Source organism: Lissotriton helveticus, chromosome 1_1 (genome assembly GCF_964261635.1).
Source record: "Lissotriton helveticus chromosome 1_1, aLisHel1.1, whole genome shotgun sequence".
Lineage (NCBI taxonomy): Eukaryota > Metazoa > Chordata > Amphibia > Caudata > Salamandridae > Lissotriton > Lissotriton helveticus.
Genome location: NC_136057.1, coordinates 1,746,296,684 through 1,746,316,877, shown reverse-complemented (window position 1 = coordinate 1,746,316,877; position 20,194 = coordinate 1,746,296,684). Strand labels below are relative to the sequence as shown.

Sequence of the window (20,194 nt, the reverse complement as noted above, 5' to 3'; positions counted from 1 at the left end):
ATTATAACAATATGTTTACACAGTAATCGGCCAGGCAACCAGATAACCTGCAGAACGTCCACGCGACTAGGTTGTGAGGTAGTGCACATTTATACAAGATAGCCGAGAAACACACAGTTGTACCAGACAACAGGAAAGCATGCTGATATACCAGGCAACTGGGAAAAGGGATATCCTAGGCAACTAGAACTTTTGGTAACTGGGTAATATCATATATACAAGGGAGCTGGTAATATCCATATCAGCCAAGCAACCTCGGTAGTAAGGCAGTTAAATAACTGTGTAAACCTCCCCTGTTATGTTGAGAAGAGATGCACCAGATGCGTGGAATACTTACTTCCTCTAAAGGCTGTATCACTTCATACGTGACTTTGACAGCCCAAGGCCATCACCTCCAAAATAAAATCTATCACAGAGGTTTGGTGCTTGGTAGTGGTCTCCAGCATGTACACTGACGAGGCTCAAATTTTGGTTTAATTGTAAGAAAAGAGCGAGGGGACATCCCGACTAAAAAATGCTGCAATAGGATTTATGGTGAATACTTTCATTGTGGCAGATTTCTGTTCTTCTGTCTTGGTTTAGGTATATATGTACTATATGCATAAATAATACATCAAATAATTGTATTTCTTGCAAGTTCAGTAACCCGCAGATCCACAGAGAAACAGACATTCAGGACTGGACAATTGTAGAACTTCGCTACGTTTACACATCATGTCCTACTAATAGCTGATGTTCATGTTGTTACTCAAAGGCTTGTCCTAGGAATACAGGACACTCTACAAAGAGACCTGTATGGCCTAGGACTACTTACTGATTTAATATTAAAGAGGACTATAGTTCAAGCATAGAAGGTTGACCAGTGTTCCATCTACCTAAAGATGACTGGTGACTTTAGGAATCCACTAAGTAAAAGTAATGTATTGGTTGTATGCAGCACTAGTTGAATGAATTTTGCTGTCTAGTAATTACTCTTTCGTTTTTCCCTTTTCAGAAAAGCAGTACGTATCTCCTCTGAAGTTTCTAACCTAGCTGTGTACGTATCTCAGGACTGTACAGGTGAGTGCAGTGTAGGGCAGGTTGCAATGCCTATTGTGTGATTTGTATGTCTCTTCAAATTAGCCTTTTATTTTATTTCAGCCATTGCTTCGAGAATCATTATGAAGAATTTCTCTTAAAAGGGTCCTCTAGTGAATGTTGTGGCATGTCTCCATCAAACGGGGTTTCTCTGGGATCCTCCTTGTTTGCTGATATAGGACTGGCTTCTACATAGCACCTAGTTTTTGGGTAGTGCTCATGAAGGCCCACCTTCTAGAGTCAGCAGCATAAGCTCAGTATTCAATAACAATGTGGCCTCTTCTGCCCACACTGCACCAGAGTTCTAACGAGTTTGTTCTTGGTTTCTCTCTTTATGCCCAGATGTAATTTATTTGTGAGGCATTCAACCCAAAATTGCAGCCGAAGAAAGAATGCTTTTTGTTAAATATTCGGAATCGTCAGGGAAACAGAGTGTCTATTGTAATTACTCACAGTGACCATCAGTTGTTCATAAAGGTGTTCAGATTACATACGCGTCCTATCCTTGGCAATGATGCCTGGTCACATGTATCAATTGTAATTTGATTCTATGGGAAGGTGTGTGAAAGAGGTACCAAGATGGGGAGAATCTGGGGTGGTGGAGTGAGTGAGAGTCTGTGTGAAAGCGAGAGGATAATGACGTGGAGGAGATGAGATGAAATGAAATGCACACGGAAGGAGAGTGAAAAGACGGAAATGAAGTGTGACCAATGAAGGGATTCCAGAATGTGAAAATTAGATGTCTCAAGTGACGAGCACAAAGGGAGAGGTTGTATTGGAAAGTGGTGTAAAGCGTAGAACAGGAGCGGTTAAGCTGCTCAGCATGGCACTTCCCTTGCCACGGACCTCTGTTCTGCCTTATTCACATCATCATATTATCATTCTTTTTCAAAATCTCACATTTTTTTTGTAAATCTGTCCAATGTTTTAGGCCAAGCCCAAAATTACATAGGCACTGGAATTATGTGGCAGGTGAGGACCACATTATGCTACAGAGTTGACTAAATTATGCGTCCAGGAAAGGTAAAATATACAGCGTTATGCTGCACCTTGTGTGATAGAATTATGTCATTTTTTGTCTTTTTTACATTTATTAAAACTATCTGGGCATAGGTTTTACTTCATTACCAGTTTAACACCCGAGTATAGCAAGTAGCAACAGAAAGGTCGCTAATCGACCTTTGCGAACGAAGTGCCTTCACTATGTGGAAACACGTGCTGCCGCATTTTTAGTAACTTTTGATGTGTTTGAGATGGAAACTTCTTTTTTTGTTAGAATCTGAAGGTTATGCAACATATGATGTGTTATGTGGCAAATGCAAATCCATAACTGCAGAAAAACACGGCTGCCACAAAATTGTGTAATTCTAGTGGTTCTGTACGTAGGCCGTAGTTCCTGTAAAGCATGTCTAGTTTTGCTTCTTTGGCAACCCCCACTTTCAAACCACTCTTTTCATCCCATTTGAAGCACTGGTTACGCCACCGCTTCCTTTGTCTTTCAGTTTGCACAAGTGTACTTGCTTTGTTGCAAAAGTGTTGAATTGCAGCGTGGCATATGCGGAATCATTTTGGTATATTGCATAATTGTCCATAGGGTGCTCATATCCTAAGTTGGGTTTCAGTGCCTAAACACTTCGTCGACTGTACGAGTGAGGAACAGAACACAGGGCAAAGAACCTCTTCACATACCCCAGCCCTTTCCGTAGCCAAACTGAACCATGAATTCATTGGAATATTTCTTGCGTGCCCTTTCAGAGTATTGTTTGAGGGTTTTAGACCTTTTAGCCAATGTAATTAGTAATTTGCCTGGAAAGTGCACTATTTTACCCCATCTTACCCCACCCAAACTCTTGTTTAGGAAGGGCAGGCTTGCTCGCTGCACTTAAACTTTGTTAATTGTACATACATGTAGGGGTTAGGGACCGTTTTGGAAGTGTGTTAAAAAGCTAGGTTTAGTGGACTCTACCAAGTGGTGCGGTGGACGGCGCCAGGTGGGGAAATGGTTGGTGACATCCTAAGAAAATTAGTTGGCACCTGCAATTATTTTATTAACAAATTAAGTACTTTATAGACCTCTTTTATTTAACACACATTGATCTGGAATGGAAATTGCACATTAGTTTCGGGAGCCATGTGCCATGATAAATGTCGTCATTTCACATTGATAAATAACAAATGCTGTGTACATTTCTTGAAAACCAAAAGTACCCCAAATTGCAATTATAAACCACAACCTTTTTTTAGCGCGTGGTACAGTTTTCTGTTGCACTATGTGTTTTTTGTGGTTTTTATTAGCGGAAAGTAAAGTATGGATCCTGCTTGTTTTGCTTTCATTTTTAGCTGGCCACCTCGATGTAAAGAGAAGTGTACATAAATACTCAAAAAAGGCTTGGCATTCATATAATTTTCAGCTCGGCCAGGATTCTTTGTAAAACTGTGTTTTAGCTAAATGTTACTCCACTGACTTTTCATTTGTGTCTTTACAATAAATGAAAATTTATTTCTTGCGGTTGGGTCTGCTGCTAGGAGTTAGAGTAAAGGTGAAGGTTTATTCTACAGAGACTAAGGAAGCAAACAAAAGGGAGCTTGTAGGCGTTCTTGCATATGAATCCCTGCAAATGCTGTCCATGTTTTTTACTAGGAGATCTGGAAAAGTGTAGTCTTTCTGCTTGAGTCCTTCGGGGATCAGTGGTACACGGCCCCCAGAGCCTGGTAGTAATAGTACAGTAGTTGAAATCTACTCCTGTAGTGTTATTTTTACCTCTAGGAGTATATTAGTAGTCTTTTGAGTCAGAAATCTACTCCAAACATCTACCACAGTTGTGGATTCCCTATGGTACTCTAATTCACAAAAGTTACTTGTACTATATATCCGATAGGTGCAGAATTGTACATTGTATTATTTTTTTCACTATTGGAAAAATATAGGCACTTTCCAAGCACTGGAAAGGGCATATTTTATTTATGTATATATTTTTTTGTATCCTCGATCAGACTATTCTTAGGGTGTACACTGACCATGAAATAATTTTTCTCTACCTCAGCATTGGACTTAAGGTCTTGTCCCTGGACTGATTGTTTATGGTCTTTGGGTAACTCTCTTTCCACTTTCTTTCTGCAAACACGTTTTGTGGGAGCAGTTGGTATATTGGTTAGTAGCTCTCATTTACAGCTTGCTTGTCCGCCCTCCATACTGCACTCTTTCTCAAATCCCAAGTTACTCCCTTCCGACACTTACCACCTCAAAGGTAGCTCATTCAAGGCTTAGGTCAAGGGATAAGAATGTGTTCGGACCTCTGATATGTTATGACACTTTAACTCCACAAAGTAATCTCAGTATGCAGCTAAGGTTGAATCTTTTAGAAAATAACTGGTATTCATGTACATATAGGAATTTTTTATCCATTAAAACAATGATCAGCAAAATAAAGCAGAGTTTTCCTTATAGGGCTGAGAAAAGATTCCAAGCAGCTGTAAGTGGTTCTTGCTCTGTAAAGCAATGTATTATGCACAGTGGAAAGTAGATTCAAATATCCACAAATTCAAGGAATGGTATGAAGGAAATGTATGCACACCACAATGAAAGTCGTTTGACCCTCTAGCAAAGCAGATGTCTTCTGTTACCTCCTGAGTCTATGACAGAGCACCACTGTGAAACGTAAGAGGAATCTACGTAGTGAGATACTCTATAGATGGTAGAGTCAGACTGTACACGTTGTCCATAGGGCCATCTGACCTACCGCACTGATTGTTACTGTGACGCATGGTTGGTCAAGAGTAGAGGCCTGAGTATTTTTCTTATTTTACTTTTGCACGTTTTTTTCTAGCAGTGACTGAAGATCTTGGTCCTGATGAATGCCTTGAACTGAGATGTCATATAGGACCGAAACAAGTTGACCACATTACAGGGTACACATCCATAACCCTGTCTCACATCGCTTTTATCCTCTATCCCGTAGGACATAATAACAAAGTTGTTGTACCTACGGAGATGGTTTTAAACACACAACTTTTTTTTGTTGCACTCTGCCCCTCACTTTCACCCTTGAGGTACTAAAATCTTGCGTGCTTTATATAAAACACTCCTGCTCCTTCCACGAGGGGAAGTTGTAGCTCACACTGGGTACCTTGCAGTCCCAGCGTGTTGAATGAACCCGAAGATGAAGCATGTCACCCTCAGGTGAGTGAGGGTTTTCGTCCAAACACTCTTTCTGGCCCCCCGCCACAACCTTTCCCTAGTTGCACCTTGCTACCCTATATCTTGTGTGAGTAACAACTTATGTTAGCTTCGGCCAGCTGGGCTGCAAGGGCCTCAGGACTTCCAGACAGCACTTTTTTTCCAACTGAATCTCCATTCAGGCTACAGTCTGCTGAACCTCAGTTCTTGTCCTCTTGGATGGGGCACCTCCTCTCAGGCACTGTATGGTACTGCAAGTAATCAGCATGTCGTCCTCCAGAGACCTGAGACCTGATCTACAGTGCCTGAGTGTATGAAGCCTGCTCTTTATACAGTGGATCAAAAAGAGGCACACTGTGTAAAGAGTCCAAGCAAACCCCAGAGGAATTACAGAGACACAAATGAAACCCAAATGCTCTCTTTTCTGGTAGCTTGGGCGAGCATTTAGGCATATTGGATGGTAGTCTTAAGCATTTATTACACACACAAAGGCAGTAAGTGAGACCCAAACTCAGTAAAAAAAAAAAATAATCTCACCGTTTATTAACCAGCATTGAAAATGCAATAGGTCTCGCCTTTGATTAAGTTAAAGCTATTTGCTTTGCTAATGGTATTGTATAGCAAAGCAAATGGCTTTGACTTTAACAGTTAAGAAGTTAGAAGGGATGGATCAGGTTGGACAAAGCGGGTGTGCATATTTGTTAGGTTGTGTAAGAAGAAAATACGGTTTGAAGAAAAGCTGGTAGGGCTAGGTAAGGGTGGTAAGGTCAGGGTACAGGTGGTGAGGTTGGAAAAAAGCTGACTGTGTGTGGGAGGATAAGATGACGCTAGAGATGGTTGATGTGTGACTTGGGAGCATAGATGCATAAGGCGGGTTAACACAGAGGCCAGGATAGAGGAAGTAGAGTAGAATTGTATCTAAGATGGGTGAGGTTAGTGACGATGTTGGTTTGGAAGGGTATGTTGATAAAGATGGTGGAACTAAAGGGTGAGGTTGTGTAAGATGGTGGGAGGGATGGGAGAGGTTGTGATTGATGGTGGACGACAAGGGAGAGGTTGGTTAAGGGGTGGGAGGGAACTGTGAAGTTTGGAATGTTTTGGACAAGTGCAGGAAGGTTAGATAAGCTGGTGGGAGCGATGGATGAGGTCAGGTTAGATGCCTGTAAGGATGACTGGGAGTGGGTAAGGTAGCAGTAGGAAAGGTTGAGGTGGGGTATGAATTTGGTATGGATGGCATAAGATTAGCTAAAATGGTAGTCGAGATGGGCGGGTCAGATAAGAAGGTGCTAGGTTACTACTGTGGGTGGGTAGGTTTGGGTGGTTGTGGGATTATTGTTACATGACAGTATAGAAGCAGTATTTGTTTAGAAGTTGGCAGAGTAAGTGGTTTTATAAGGAGCTGGCAGGAGCAGCATTAAGGACTCCTTCTACTTATGCGCACCAATCAACTCACCCATACTTGCGAGTAAACCTACCAGCTTTGAAGATACCTAGCCTTTTGTGCAAAATAGAATAACTGGCAGTACCTGGCTTAAAGGGGAATAGATTGGCTCTCGTTGGGAGAAAAAATATTGGACTTATAACTATTCGAGGCAGATTGCTGCACCAGTGGGTGCATAGAATTAAGGATTTCGTATGCCTATATTGCAACCTATAATGCATCAAAGCACGGTTATATCCATATAGTGTATAACAAATCAGGCTAGATCTAGGTGTGAGTCATATAGCTTTAACCTAGCGTCAACCTACACAATGGGTACATCAGTGGAGCCGTGTGTGTGGGGGCAAGGTAAAGTATCAAGAAAGAGGTGCTTCCAAGAAGAAAAGATGAAAGTAAGCCAGATTTACAGGTGGAACAGGTGATGGATAGGAGCTCATCAGAGGAGGTCAGGTACCCATGTGGTAACCCTAATAAAGGGTTTGGACAAGGAAAGTAATTGTAATGGAACACCTGCTGCTAGAACTGAGTCAACGTTATTGCTGCTGACGGTCAAGAAATGTCATCAATTTTAAACCTACAACATGTTTCCTAAACCTGGTGATGCACTGTGAGCATTCAAAGGTGTATTGGGAGATGGTGTCAGTAAAAGTTGCTGCACTTGTGAAAACGGTAATTGCCAACCCCTATTTGAAGTCTCTGCTCTGGTGACAAATGCACTGCTGTTGTCCAAGTGAATATATCACAAGTAGACTCTTACACTAAACTAGAATCTGTAAAAACAAACTGAACGGCACTTAACATGTTACTTTTTTGTCCATGGATTTCATATTGTTTATGCAAGCCCGTTCACCAAACAAAAAGCTACACTATTCTTAAGGGCTACTGCACCTCTCTATCACGATAACACTAACAACTGTAAGAAGTAGAACTAAAGTACTGACAAGCTAGGACCTGTACAGCTATACACCTGTGGCAGCTTCAATATATAGTCATTGAAAGAACCCTAGACAAGAACTGATGAGTCTGTATGAGAAAGTAACGAAATCATATGAGCCACTCTGAGTCACAATGTTTAGAGGATGGAAACGTTTTCAGAATGTGGTACTGACACCCAAAAATACAAATGGAATCCGAGTCCTCAAGTCCTGATACACACAAGTGCTGTAGCACCCCTAGTTAGGACTATTCTGCGCTTAAGTCTTTTTGCCTTGTGGCTCAAACAGTAGATATGTATACACATGCCCCAGAGAGCAATAATCCGTTTGCCGAATATATGGCATCAGCTGAGTATGCAGGCAACCCACTGCTCTAAATACACAGGTATGGCCACGTCATAAATTTCCTAGCACCTCTCTGTATGAACGATTTAGGTCCACCGTTGAGACTACAAAGTTGTTGATTCTTCAGTCTAATTCACTGAAAGATGAATTTTATTTAACAGGCTTGGACCTAAGGGAGAAGCAGCAGCACTGCCATTAGAGAATGTACAGTTCTGTTCCCCCACTTAACCCACTGCAGTTGTGTTTTTGAACAGTGAAAGTTTGCTAAAAAAACGTCACAACCACACAGGCCTAGGCAGCCACACTGGTAAGTGTATACATCTCTATGAATAACACTACATTATTAGGATGAGATTACAAATAAGAAAACATGAGCATGCTTCTTTGCTTATATAGCAGACCAATAACTCAAACATAGTTTCAATATTCCAAAAAGTACATAAGCAGTTCAATATGAGCTAAGTTTTACCTAACACAGAGCAATTTCTTCTACCAAGTCATTCACAAATAAATCTAAACTTGAAATGATATAATATCAATCATTGGTTGCGTTTAGTGGAATTTATATCTACTGTCTGCTGTAGGCAGAGAGAAATCACATACTGGTGTACCATTGTAAAAACTGTTCCCCAACATGCCAAAATATTGGCTTTCACATGCTGACACAACAAAAAAGGTTTCAATCTGCTCATTTGAAAGTATCAGTAGTAGCAACTCGACATATTCAAATAATCTATAGGGGCACCAAACAATGACTTCTCCAACTTTAGAGGTACTGGGTGGTTTTGCTAAGGGAAGCATGCATCAAGCTGCTGATAACTACAACAGTGAGACAACACCACCCATCAATAACTAACTCTTCGTATGTCATGACGTAATGTATAATTCAGGTGCAGAAATTGCGAAAAGAATCACAAAAGCAATCTAATTTGGCATATCTCCAGTTTATGTGAAAAGCAAATGCACATCTGAATGGTGGACTTTCTTTGGAGCAATGCGATATTAGATACCTTTGCAAAGTATTTGTAAGAGTAAAGGCCTTAATATACAACAGCCTCTGACCACGAGCCGTGCTGCAGAAGGGGAGGGGGGGGGGGGAATCCCTCGCACAAGAACCACGCCAGCCGAAGCTACAATTTTGATGCTCCCTTAACATATGCCCCAGTCTCCCTAGAGACTCACTCACTTAATGCGCTGTAAGCAACGGCTACATCGCACTATTCTCCACTCTGCCCCATTGAACCCGGATTGCCCCTTTCAACCATATTGCCACTACATGCAACCGCAGATGCAATCGCATCATTACCGGACACTCAGACTTTCATCCTTCTTGAACCTGAAACTAGAGGCTGGTGTGTATTTACCTGTGTTTTAGGGCTGCACAAGAAATGAAGGAGGGGTAGAATGCTGGGAACCGTACCCTGTCCTTTTAAATTACATAACGGAGCGCTACAGTATGCTAACAAAGGACTCCTGCTCCGTGGCCATAGGACATGCTGTCACTTCCGCCCCTGCTCACCTTACCTCAGACACTTGCAATGACCTCGTCAAAGGCCCCCCAGCACCCTGCGAACCTCATATGCAGCTTTTTAGGTCGAGTTATACTCGAACCAATTACTACTGAACCAAAGTCTCTCAGACCAGCCGATTTCCTACAATGCGTGTTAATTGTTCATCCGTGACTTCTCGAGCGCGCGCTTGGCCCGTTCCCTCCCACTCGCATCCCGCCCTCCACCAGGCTCACGCTTCTCCAGCGTGCTGAGAGCTTCACTTCAAAGGGATCGGCTCTCCCGCCCCCTGCTTCACACTTCATAGGAATGCGCCCCCCGCCACCGCAATGCCGAGAGCATTTCCTGGCCGCTTTTCATTTTTTACATCTTTTTACAACGTTGCAGGCCTAAACGTTCATCTACTTTACCTCAGTTAAATTCACTAGTGGAAATAGCAACATTCCTTGACAAGTTAAGCTTTACCAGTAAGCACTTAAACCAAATTGGGTTTTTATTTATTTATTTAATGCGCTTTTCTATAGCGAAAACTTTACTCGAAGGTAAATACTTATTAGAACACTACCAGCTCTTGGGAAATCTAAAATTATCTCAGCTTTACTTTACGTGACATTAGTTCATCCAGTTGAACTTTCACAAGTAAAATTGGGCAAATCACTATTTCTTTATCACACAGTTATAAGGGCTACAAACAAGCTGCCTCCTTTAAATATCTATATCACTACCGTACCTATAATGTATGACAACATGTTTCAGAGCGCATTCAGTACCATAAGCCCCATGATATTTTATATATATCTCACTAGGAATCACTCCGTATCTCCAAATTCAAATATATTTAACTGTATCGCACAACAGACCGCCAAATGCGATTACAATCAACTCTACATACCTCTTCGAACGGAGAGTACTCCATGCATAGTTCCGGAAGGCGTGGTAAACAGGCGCCATGTTAGTTCTCTTTTACATAGGGAGCAGTGACATCGATCGAAGGCTTGCTTTACGGAAACACTATCTATGTCCTGCTGTTTTTATAACACATTACTCCCCGTTTAAGTCTATATTGTCCCTCCAATTTGTAACGAAAAAACAGCTTAATTGTTGACAATTAAAATAAATATTTACCGCAACCATCTTGCCCAATATGGCCGCCATTAACTTCTCCCAACCCGAGTTAAAATATCACTATCATGGCACTTTCTATTTTTCGAGTATCTCTCATATTAAGTAAATTGCGCTTCCTGTTTTACACGTATCTAATAATAAATATATAATCTAATAAAGTTTTTTACATATAATTCCCTATTCCAATCTTATACTATAAATTAATCGAACGTATGAATCGCGCCACAATTTGCCCCAAAAAAAACCAAGCATTGGCATAGCCAATAGGTCTCGCTTTTGAGACCTTATTAGTTTTGAGTTATGCAGGCCAATATCATTGGTGCAACAACATCAACTGTTGAATGGTTAAACACTTATAAGTTCCCAAATGCGAGACCTATTGGCTATGCCAATGCCACTCAGCACCACCACAGCACCACTCAGCACCACTCAGCAACACCACATCACCACTCAGCACCACCACAGCACCACTCAGCACCACCACAGCACCACTCAGCACCACCACAGCACCACTCAGCACCACCACATTATCACTAAGCACCACCACATTATCACTCAGCACCACAGCAGCACCATTCATCCCCACCACAGCACCACCACAGCACAACTCAGCACCACCACAGCACAACTCAGCACCACAACAGCATCACAACAGCATCACTCAGCACCACAACAGCATCACTCAGCACCACAACAGCATCACTCTGCACCACAACAGCATCACTCAGCACCACAACAGCATCACTCTGCACCACCACAGCATCACTCTGCACCACCACAGCATCACTCTGCACCACCACAGCATCACTCTGCACCACCACAGCATCACTCTGCACCACCACAGCACCACTCTGCACCACCACAGCACCACTCTGCACCACCACAGCACCACTCCGCATCACCACAGCACCACTCATCACTACTCCGCACCACCACAGCACCACTCCGCACCACTCCTCACCACTCCGCAGCACCACTCCGCACCACCACAGCACCACTCAGCACCACCACATTATCACTCAGCACCACCACAGCATCACACAGCACCGCCACAGCATCACTCAGCACCACCACACCGCCACAGCATCACTCAGCACCGCCACAGCACCACCACAGCACCACTCAGCACCACCACATTATCACTCAGCACCACCACATTATCACGCACCACCACTCAGCACCACCACTCAGCACCACCACAGCACCACCACAGCACCACTCAGCACCACCACAGCACCACCACAGCACCACTCAGCACCACCACATTATTACAGCATCACTCAGCACCACCACAGCATCACTCAGCACCACCAAAGCATCACTCAGCACCACCACAGCACCACTCAGCACCACCACAGCACCACCCCAGCATCACTCAGCACCACCCCAGCATCACTCAGGGCCTCCACAGCATCACTCAGGGCCTCCACAGCATCACTCAGGGCCTCCACAGCATCACTCAGGGCCTCCAGAGCATCACTCAGGGGCACCACCACATCGCTCAGCGCCACCACTGCATCAATCTGTGCAACCATTCAACAACAACTGGTTCAAATATGTTCTCTCAATGTTTCAAGCTTTATTACAAATGTCACAAAAAGATGTTAATATTTCACTTCTGTTCTTGGTTTTTCGTCACAATAAAATACACTGAACATAATCTTCACAAAAGTTATTTACAAAAGTTTAAGCTATTACCATTATAAATTACAATGACTTTTATTTAAGTATTAATTATTTTAAAAAAATTAAAAGCCATTGTTATTTGTAATATCAATACATCTAAGTCACGTAAATACAAAACATGTTGCATTACAAATGCTATAGGTGTCACATTTGCCAAAGTTATAACTATTGGCATTGTAAATGACAAAGCTATTAATTTAGCTATTTTGAAAACCAACACATAAATAAAAAAATTGTCATTTACAAGATCAATAGCTCAAACTTTCCTAATGCGAGACCTATTGCATTGCAAATGCTTGTTTCCTCTGCAACATGACTCTGACTCCGCCCGAGACTGCAGGCTCCAGCCAGGAAAAGGGGACGTGAAGGCGGCCGATTGCACCGCGTGCCCTGACTCCCCTGCGCCTGCCGAGTCGAGCATCTTCACTTGTGCGGCGAACCTCTGCTGGTGGGGGACACCCCGGTATTGCTTCCTGGTTCACTGCGGTGTGTTGGGCAGCAAGCAGGTAGACCATCCTGGTTGTGGATTTGCTGTAGGTACCACTGCCCTCTCTTGCACGCTGTTCTGCGCGCCGACGCCCGCTTCAAAAGTAAGCTGCGCTGGTCACTTTAAGTGAAAACGCAATGCGAAAGTAAACACGCGGCTGGCTTTGCCAAAGCTGAGTGAGAAAAAAAAAGTACGTAGGGAGTAATGAAGGAGTGTGTCACGCCGCCGGGAAAAGATCAAATCCCGGTGGCGTGGCCAAAGGGAGACAAGGCTTCAACCAGGAGGGACTAAGAAGCCTCCTTTAGAATGAGAAGCCAGCATTTTGCATGCAAGATGACGCGAACCAATCTAAAAGATGGGCGGGGCTTCAACTCCGCCTCTGAGAGCTTTGGAATCTGTATTGATTCCAAGAAGCTCTCGTATGAGGAGAATAGCGCATGCGCGCTGCTTTCGCCAGCCGAGACCTAAACATAGCATGTACTTTTATACAGATTTAGATACCAAGATCCTCGGAATCTGAGAAGTACTTTTCGAGTTATTAATTTTTATAGTTTTCAGAAATGGACACAATGCGTTTTCTGGACCGTCAATGTTCTCTTTTGAAGGGCAGACATGTATTGCATTTGTGCCCTTAGCAGTGACTTACGGGACTGTTCTTCAGGACTTATGGTGAGTATCTGGCAAGGTTCACATCCACACCAGCAGGTCGCCTCAGGAGGCTCTGGTGTATCCGGGTGCAGAGGTGTGTCAAGGCGTTGGGTGTCCCATTCACTTCAATGGGAGAACAGTCCAGTTATAAAGAGTCTGCAAGCAGGGACTGGGGCACCAGTCCTGGGGAACCCACAGGGGGGGGGGGGCTCGACCCTTTAGATCCTCGGGCACTTGGGGCACCTTTGGTCACCTTATCCTCAAGCTGGGAGGCTTGGTTGTATTGGTGTCTTTTGACGTCAGATTCTTGTGCATGAGAATCTCATGGTTGGAGGGGGCCTACTGAAAGAGGCCTCCGGCAGCGATGAAGTCCAGCCTGGACAAACCCAAGCGTGGACTTGGGTCTTGGGACCCCTTTGACACCGTCACCTCCCTTAAACTCCAGCCCTTCAGTGCGGGTGCATACACGCTTTGAGGTGTCTGGTGGCAGCGGTCACAGACTCGTGTCTTGGTGTTTGTTTTGCAGAAGAGGGCAAACCCGACAGCTGGGTTGCTCATGCAATGGGTCACTTTGCATCTTTGGTGCCTGCAGCTGCAGACGAGTAGCTCCTCTACTCCAAGGTGGTTTCTTCAGGCAATTGGTGAAGCACTGGCAGCCTTCCCGGTTTCTTGGAGACTGCAAAGCGACAGGACGAGTCTGCTTCTATTTTCATTTTCTTTGAAGATTTATATAAGGCAAACTCGACCCGAAGGTATTAGAGCACTTTACATGAGCACCAGTTACGTTACACAAGGACACAATTATGATTGTTGGGGGCAGCAGTCAGGCTGGCAGCATTGGTTCCAAGTCTGTTGTTGCTCCTCAGTTCTCGTGGTAGTACTCTTCTTTGTCCACTCCACTTGATCTGTCAGAATCTGGTATCGGGGGAGGGGGGGCCCTAAATACTGAATTTAGGGGCGCTCAGGGGAGTGAGGGTTAGTAGCTAATGGGCTACTTACCCCTGGGGTTATTACACCCCCATATGATCACTACTCTGACCCAGAATCCCCAAGTTTGCCATCGTCAAATTGGCCAACTCTGAAAAGTTATGTTCCCTTCAGGTAGCCCGGCGTACGGGGGGCACTAACCTGGGGGGTGGGCATGTCTCCCTGACTAGCTAATCTTTCCACCTGTCCAGGTGCCAAAGGGTTCTGGACAAAGGGAGTTGACATCTCTCATGTCAGGGAAGCCAGACTCTCATATCAAAGGTGGTGGCTTCTTTGAAGCTTCCCTGCCTTGGAATGCTAATCAGCAGGTCAGCCTGTGGGAGGGGGTGTGAACACCCTTCACCAAAGCAGGCTTTGTTTCTGACCTCCTGAGAGTGGAGGCCCTTACCCTTGGGGGTCAGAAACTTGTCTCTGGGGGCAGGCTGGCTTGAACCAGTTAGTCAGCACACCAGTGGCTGGTAGGTTTTCAGGGGGTATCTCTAAGGTGCACTCTGTGTATGTATTAAGAAATCCGACACCAGTGTGAGTTCAATAATACGAGTTGTTTGATACCAAACATCCTTACATTCAGTGAAGCCATCATGTAGCTGGGGAACTCGTTTACAGCAGTGTCCAGCCCATGCATTTAAGTTGGCTTCCCTGATCACTTGCAATATCTAGTTATAGAACTAGTCATCACAGGGGCATGTCTGCTCATACAGACATGACCTTCACATAACATATAATGCACCCTGCCTTAGGGCTCAAAGGTCTGCTATGAGAAAGTGCCTCTTTTGCATAGTTAGCCCCCCACTTTTTGCCTGGTTTTGATGTGGTTTCTAATGTAGTTCACACAGTCCCTGCCAACCAGGTCGACTGTGCCCTAAAACAAACCCCCAATTGGTACTTCTGCCCATTGCAAGTCGCTAGTAAATGGTTCTCTAGGTACCTAGGGCCTGAGAGCTGAAGAGGGTCCCTTGGGACACCCCTCAATGGGATCATGCCACTCCCCTTGCAGCCTGCATGCCCCAGTGAAGGGAGAAAATGACAAAGTCAACATGGCACCCTCCCTGGGTGCCATGCCAGCTAGCACTGACTCTAGCAGGCATCACAGCCTTAAGGCATGGTGCACTATACTATAGGTGAGAGCATATCTGCATGTGCAGATATGCTCCTACAATATTGGGCACCATGTAAGTGCCAGTGAAGCCATAAACAGTACATGGGCTGGGAACTCTGCAACTCTAGTTCCACAGCAGCATGATGGCTTCACTGAATACAGGAGTGTTTGGTACCAACTCCTTTCAGTAAATCCACGCTGCTGCCAGTGTGGGATTTACTGTACCATGTACCCAGAGGGGACCTCAGAGGTGCCCCCTAAATCCCTATCAACCCTGGTGTGATCTCTGACCGGCTGTAGACAGCCAGCCAACGCCAGACCGGTTTCTGGACCTCTGGGTAAAAGAGCCCCTGCTCTCTGGGACCTGAAACAATGCACGTCCTGAGCAGAAGTGTCATTCCTCCTCCCCCAGGATGGGCCAGAGCTTGAAGAAGGGAACTTCAAAGGCCTGTCGCCTTTGTAACGCGACCCCCAGCCTCTGCTGCTAGCAGCAGATGGCAGCCCCTGGTTTACATCCGCCACTTTGAGCGGGTTTTGAGGTAGAATTCAGGTTTGGAACTGTAGTTATATTCCAAAATCATTTGGGTCCAATGACGACTTGCGTATGACCAGTGAGAAAATGATCTAATTTGCTGCATTTTAGAACTTGTAGGGTAACAGTTATTTGATAAACCACGGGCATTTACATTCACAGCGTGATCATTTATTCTTCACCTAATATTTAAAAGTTCTCCCAAATGAATTGGTTTGAAGGGAAAGCATTGTAGTCTAGCCCAAAGATAGCTAGGGCATTCACATTATTTGTAGGGCTCGTGCTCCTTAGAAGTAGTCCAGATTACTATGACTTTAGAAGTAAAAGATGCTATTACATAACTGTTGTATTGTCTTCTAACTAACTTACAGATAAATGTAGCATAAATAAATGGAGGTAGTTACTATGGTGCCAGAAGAACCCTACCAACACCAAACAGTTCGCAGGACAACTTGGAGGATTCAGTACTCGCCCCTAGACTCGTACTCCTAAATTGTTGCCAGCAGCAAGTTCAGCAAATAAGGAGTAGGCAGGGAGGCACACAGTGATGATACCCAGGTTAAATCCCCTTGGCTTGAATCCTCCTTCAAAAAAACAGCATCTCAAACTTGGTGTCTGAGGAGGTTTGACTACTATTGTTGCCGTGCTGGAATCTGTCATCTTTTAGAGGGCCTATACTGCGGTTATATGCTTAGCTTTCTTGTCCTCACTCTGAATAAAAGTGCTTGGAGGATGGTTGTCTCTGGATTTCAACTCATTTGTGGATCTTGAAGCCTTCCTGGTGCATTTTGCCCTTACAGCATTGATCTACCACTTATTGTGTCAACACTATTTCAATCATTCCTTTTATGCCAATATATTTACTCAACTTTGAATAAAGCCATAGATGTTTCCTCAGTTCATGCACCATGGGACTTAATATTTTGAAGGTAGAATATAGCTTTTTGTTAGAGCTGGTATCAGCCAAGACCTTTACATTTTGGTAAAATTCTATATAATATACTTGCTTATTGGGGCTTTTAGCCAACCCTTTTAATACATTGGTCAGGTGTTGTCAACATTTTCCTTCTGCCACATACAACATGGGGCTGGGGGTCAGCCCACTGCAGCCTCTTAAATAGAATAGTTCAAGAGATTTTAAAAATAGAATGCCTTTCTTTCCTCAAATTGCACTGGAATTCTTTAATGATAAAGCCACTGTTTGTGAGGAATACGGTTTCACATTCATCCAGGGGTCATTAACATACTGTGTTATTTCAGTGTACAAGGCAGATGTGCAGAGACTACTGGAAGGTGACGGGACTTCTCAGCTGGCCCCCAATGCCGGATGCTGCTCTGTTATCATATTGGTGCCTGTTCGTCTGGGCGGGGAGAGCTTGAATCCTGTTTATATCAGCTGTGTCAAGGTAAGCCCTCTTTGCTTTACCAATTGTCCTTTTGCTCCTTGCTGTCTTCTTTGCACAATTGTGTTTTGATTTCCCACTCTCCGGTGTTTAAATATTATTTTATGTGACTAGAAAAGTAATGTGCATCTTAAAAAACATTCATTTCACAAGTCAAACATTACCCCAATTTTGGGATGAACTAAAATTGTTTTAAATCATGTGAGATAAGGACCACGATGTCTGCTGCAGGGCAACATCATAGTACGTAATGGTGGTTAGCTGGCTTGGAATTGATTAGAACAGGTATTGGCCTATAGCTTAAACGTTCAAGTGCATGGGCATAGCTGATCCATGCATATCACATTTTCTTGATGGCAACATGAAACAAATGTACTTGAGTGCATCTAAATTCAGCCAAATGTTTACTCTGAAAATCTAGTATGGATTACTCTTTCTTGGGTCAGGGCTGGGCACCTTTATTCTAGTCACAAAATGAGACATGGCATTGAATTTGGGGTAACTTAGTGAGCTATGTTTCCCTTATTCCTGCTGAAGCATTTTTCTGTAACATAATGTCATTTACAGGAGATTCTTAAACTTGAATTTTGTATTGGGATTATCGGTGGAAAACCCAAGCATTCACTCTACTTCATCGGATATCAAGGTAAGCATCAATCAAAATGGGTGACCAGAATTCCTCTGACTGCCCCTTTCACTGTTCTCTCTTTTTTAACCTTAAGATTGGAATCCAGGCCCCCCCTTGCTTTTCTTTTTTGGAATATCTACATGAAACCTCAAAAATGCTTAAAGCAGCCAACAGTGTACTTCTCAACAATCTGTACTTCTGGGTAAATTTGGAAGATTACCTCTTAATAATTGCTTTAGTTATTGTTGGTGAGGAGTTGTGCCTTGTGAAAGATGGGACACCCTTGTGGGTTTTTCCTAGGAATCAACGCCTCCTTGCATACATGTTTCCATATCAGGGGGCCTTTCAGTTGATGATTGCTTGTAGTATAAGCTTGCAGTAGTCCATTCTAAGGGCATGTGGGGTGATGTAGTACAGCCTTTTCAGGTATTTTGAATCTTTTTCAGAGAAAGCTTTTTAGACCCAGCATTTATTCCTGACTTTTTAGAATATTCAAGTATCCTTCTCATGCTTTGCACAAAGACTAAAATCCCAGAGGAACGTGAAGGATCAGGCTCTTTCCCCTCAGTCTACCATGGCAACTTTGCTACCTTTTTCTCGGTTAGCATGTACCCAGCTCCACTGAAACCTAGAAACCTGGTCTTATTTTTTCCTGCAGGAGCTTTCGTCCTCCAATTTATCCGAGCAGAGGACCTGGCATAGTAAATTATGTCATAATTACAAAGAATCATATAATTGTATTGCGTCCTATGAGCATGTTGGTGGTCTGTTTTCATGTTTTTTATATGGCCAGATGAGCAAAGCTGGCACTCGCATAAAGCTTTAGTTTGAAGGCTGTATAATGGGTTCCCGGACAACTCCATCTGTCTGTTTCACAAATATTTTAAAGAAGTGTTGGGTGTAGCCGTCATGTCATCTGCAAGCTTCTTCAATTGTCTGTAGTTTGACTGATTAAGCTTTGATCAACATAAAGGTAGAGTAAGATCTGCCTGAACGCAGGGAGTACTGTCCTGAAAACGACCCTTGTTCTCTGCATAATCATGCACTTTGTGTTATGCTTCTTAATTTTGAATTTACAGATGACTTCCTGCTGTACCTGGATCCACACTACTGCCAGCCTTTTGTAGACGCTGATAAAGATAACTTTCCGCTAGAGGTCAGTGAGAAAATATTGTCATTCCAGCATATTTGTGTGTGTGTGTGTGTGTGTGTGTGTGTGTAAAACACCATCACTACAGAGTAATGTTAGAGGTTTTGAACGTTGAATTGTGGCTTCAGCACAATAAAAACATGCTCTTTGTCACATGTACTTAAATTGCTTTGGATTCCTTTACACATGAGCATACAAAGTCTATTAAGTCTATTCTCTAAAACCAACCCCACCCATCCTCCTTGCCACTCTGTTTCCCAGCCTACTGCAGCCCATTGTCGAGTTTGACCTCCTTCCTCCATGTCCGGGGGTAATCTTCCCTGACACTACCTTTAGAAAAGAGAAGACGATACATAGTACAGAAACTGCTTAATTGCACTAAAAAAAGGTTAGTGTTCATATTGAACTGTCCGATATTAAGCTTTTTTAATTGCATCTATTTATTTTATTTATTTATTTTTTGGAGCTTATAAAGCGCCGGCCACCCCCTGCGGGGGTGTCCCGGCGCTGCGGACAGCAGTCAACCAAAGGGGGTACAGCGGGTCTAGACATAAGAAAATAACCAGGTTTTAAGTCTGCTCCGGAATAGTGACTCTGATGCCATGAACCTAAGGTCCAGAGGAAGATGATTCCAGAGTTTTGCAGTGACCACAGCAAAAGCTCGACCTCCCGTTCTAGAAAGACTGAAACGGGGGGCGTGTAGAAGGCAAAGATGATTTGATCTAAGGACACGAACCGACTGGACAGGTTTCAGCCTGTGTCTCAGATAAGCAGGGCCTAGACCATTAAGTGCCCTAAACGCAATGACCAATGCTTTGAATTGTATACGCTAGGACACCGGCAACCAGTGAAGTTTAGCCAAATATGGGGTAATGGAATGGCGATACAGGATGTTACAGATCAGCCTGGCCGCGGCGTTCTGTACAGTCTGCAGTCGTTTAATCAGATAGGCCGGGGCTCCCACAT

The 20,194-nt window shown here is 43.7% G+C and overlaps 1 protein-coding gene across 3 annotated transcripts in view; it reads left to right on the top strand.

The window, feature by feature from the left end:
• ATG4D (autophagy related 4D cysteine peptidase) overlaps window positions 1-20,194 on the top strand; it is a 119,083-nt gene that overhangs the window by 42,864 nt on the left and 56,025 nt on the right. For all 3 annotated transcript variants that reach the window (XM_078639947.1, XM_078639954.1, XM_078639960.1), the window contains 4 exons: window positions 995-1,059; window positions 17,308-17,453; window positions 18,018-18,096; window positions 19,158-19,234. In XM_078639947.1, the coding sequence (XP_078496073.1) occupies window positions 995-1,059; window positions 17,308-17,453; window positions 18,018-18,096; window positions 19,158-19,234 (367 nt within the window). The remainder of the gene's footprint in view (window positions 1-994; window positions 1,060-17,307; window positions 17,454-18,017; window positions 18,097-19,157; window positions 19,235-20,194) is intronic.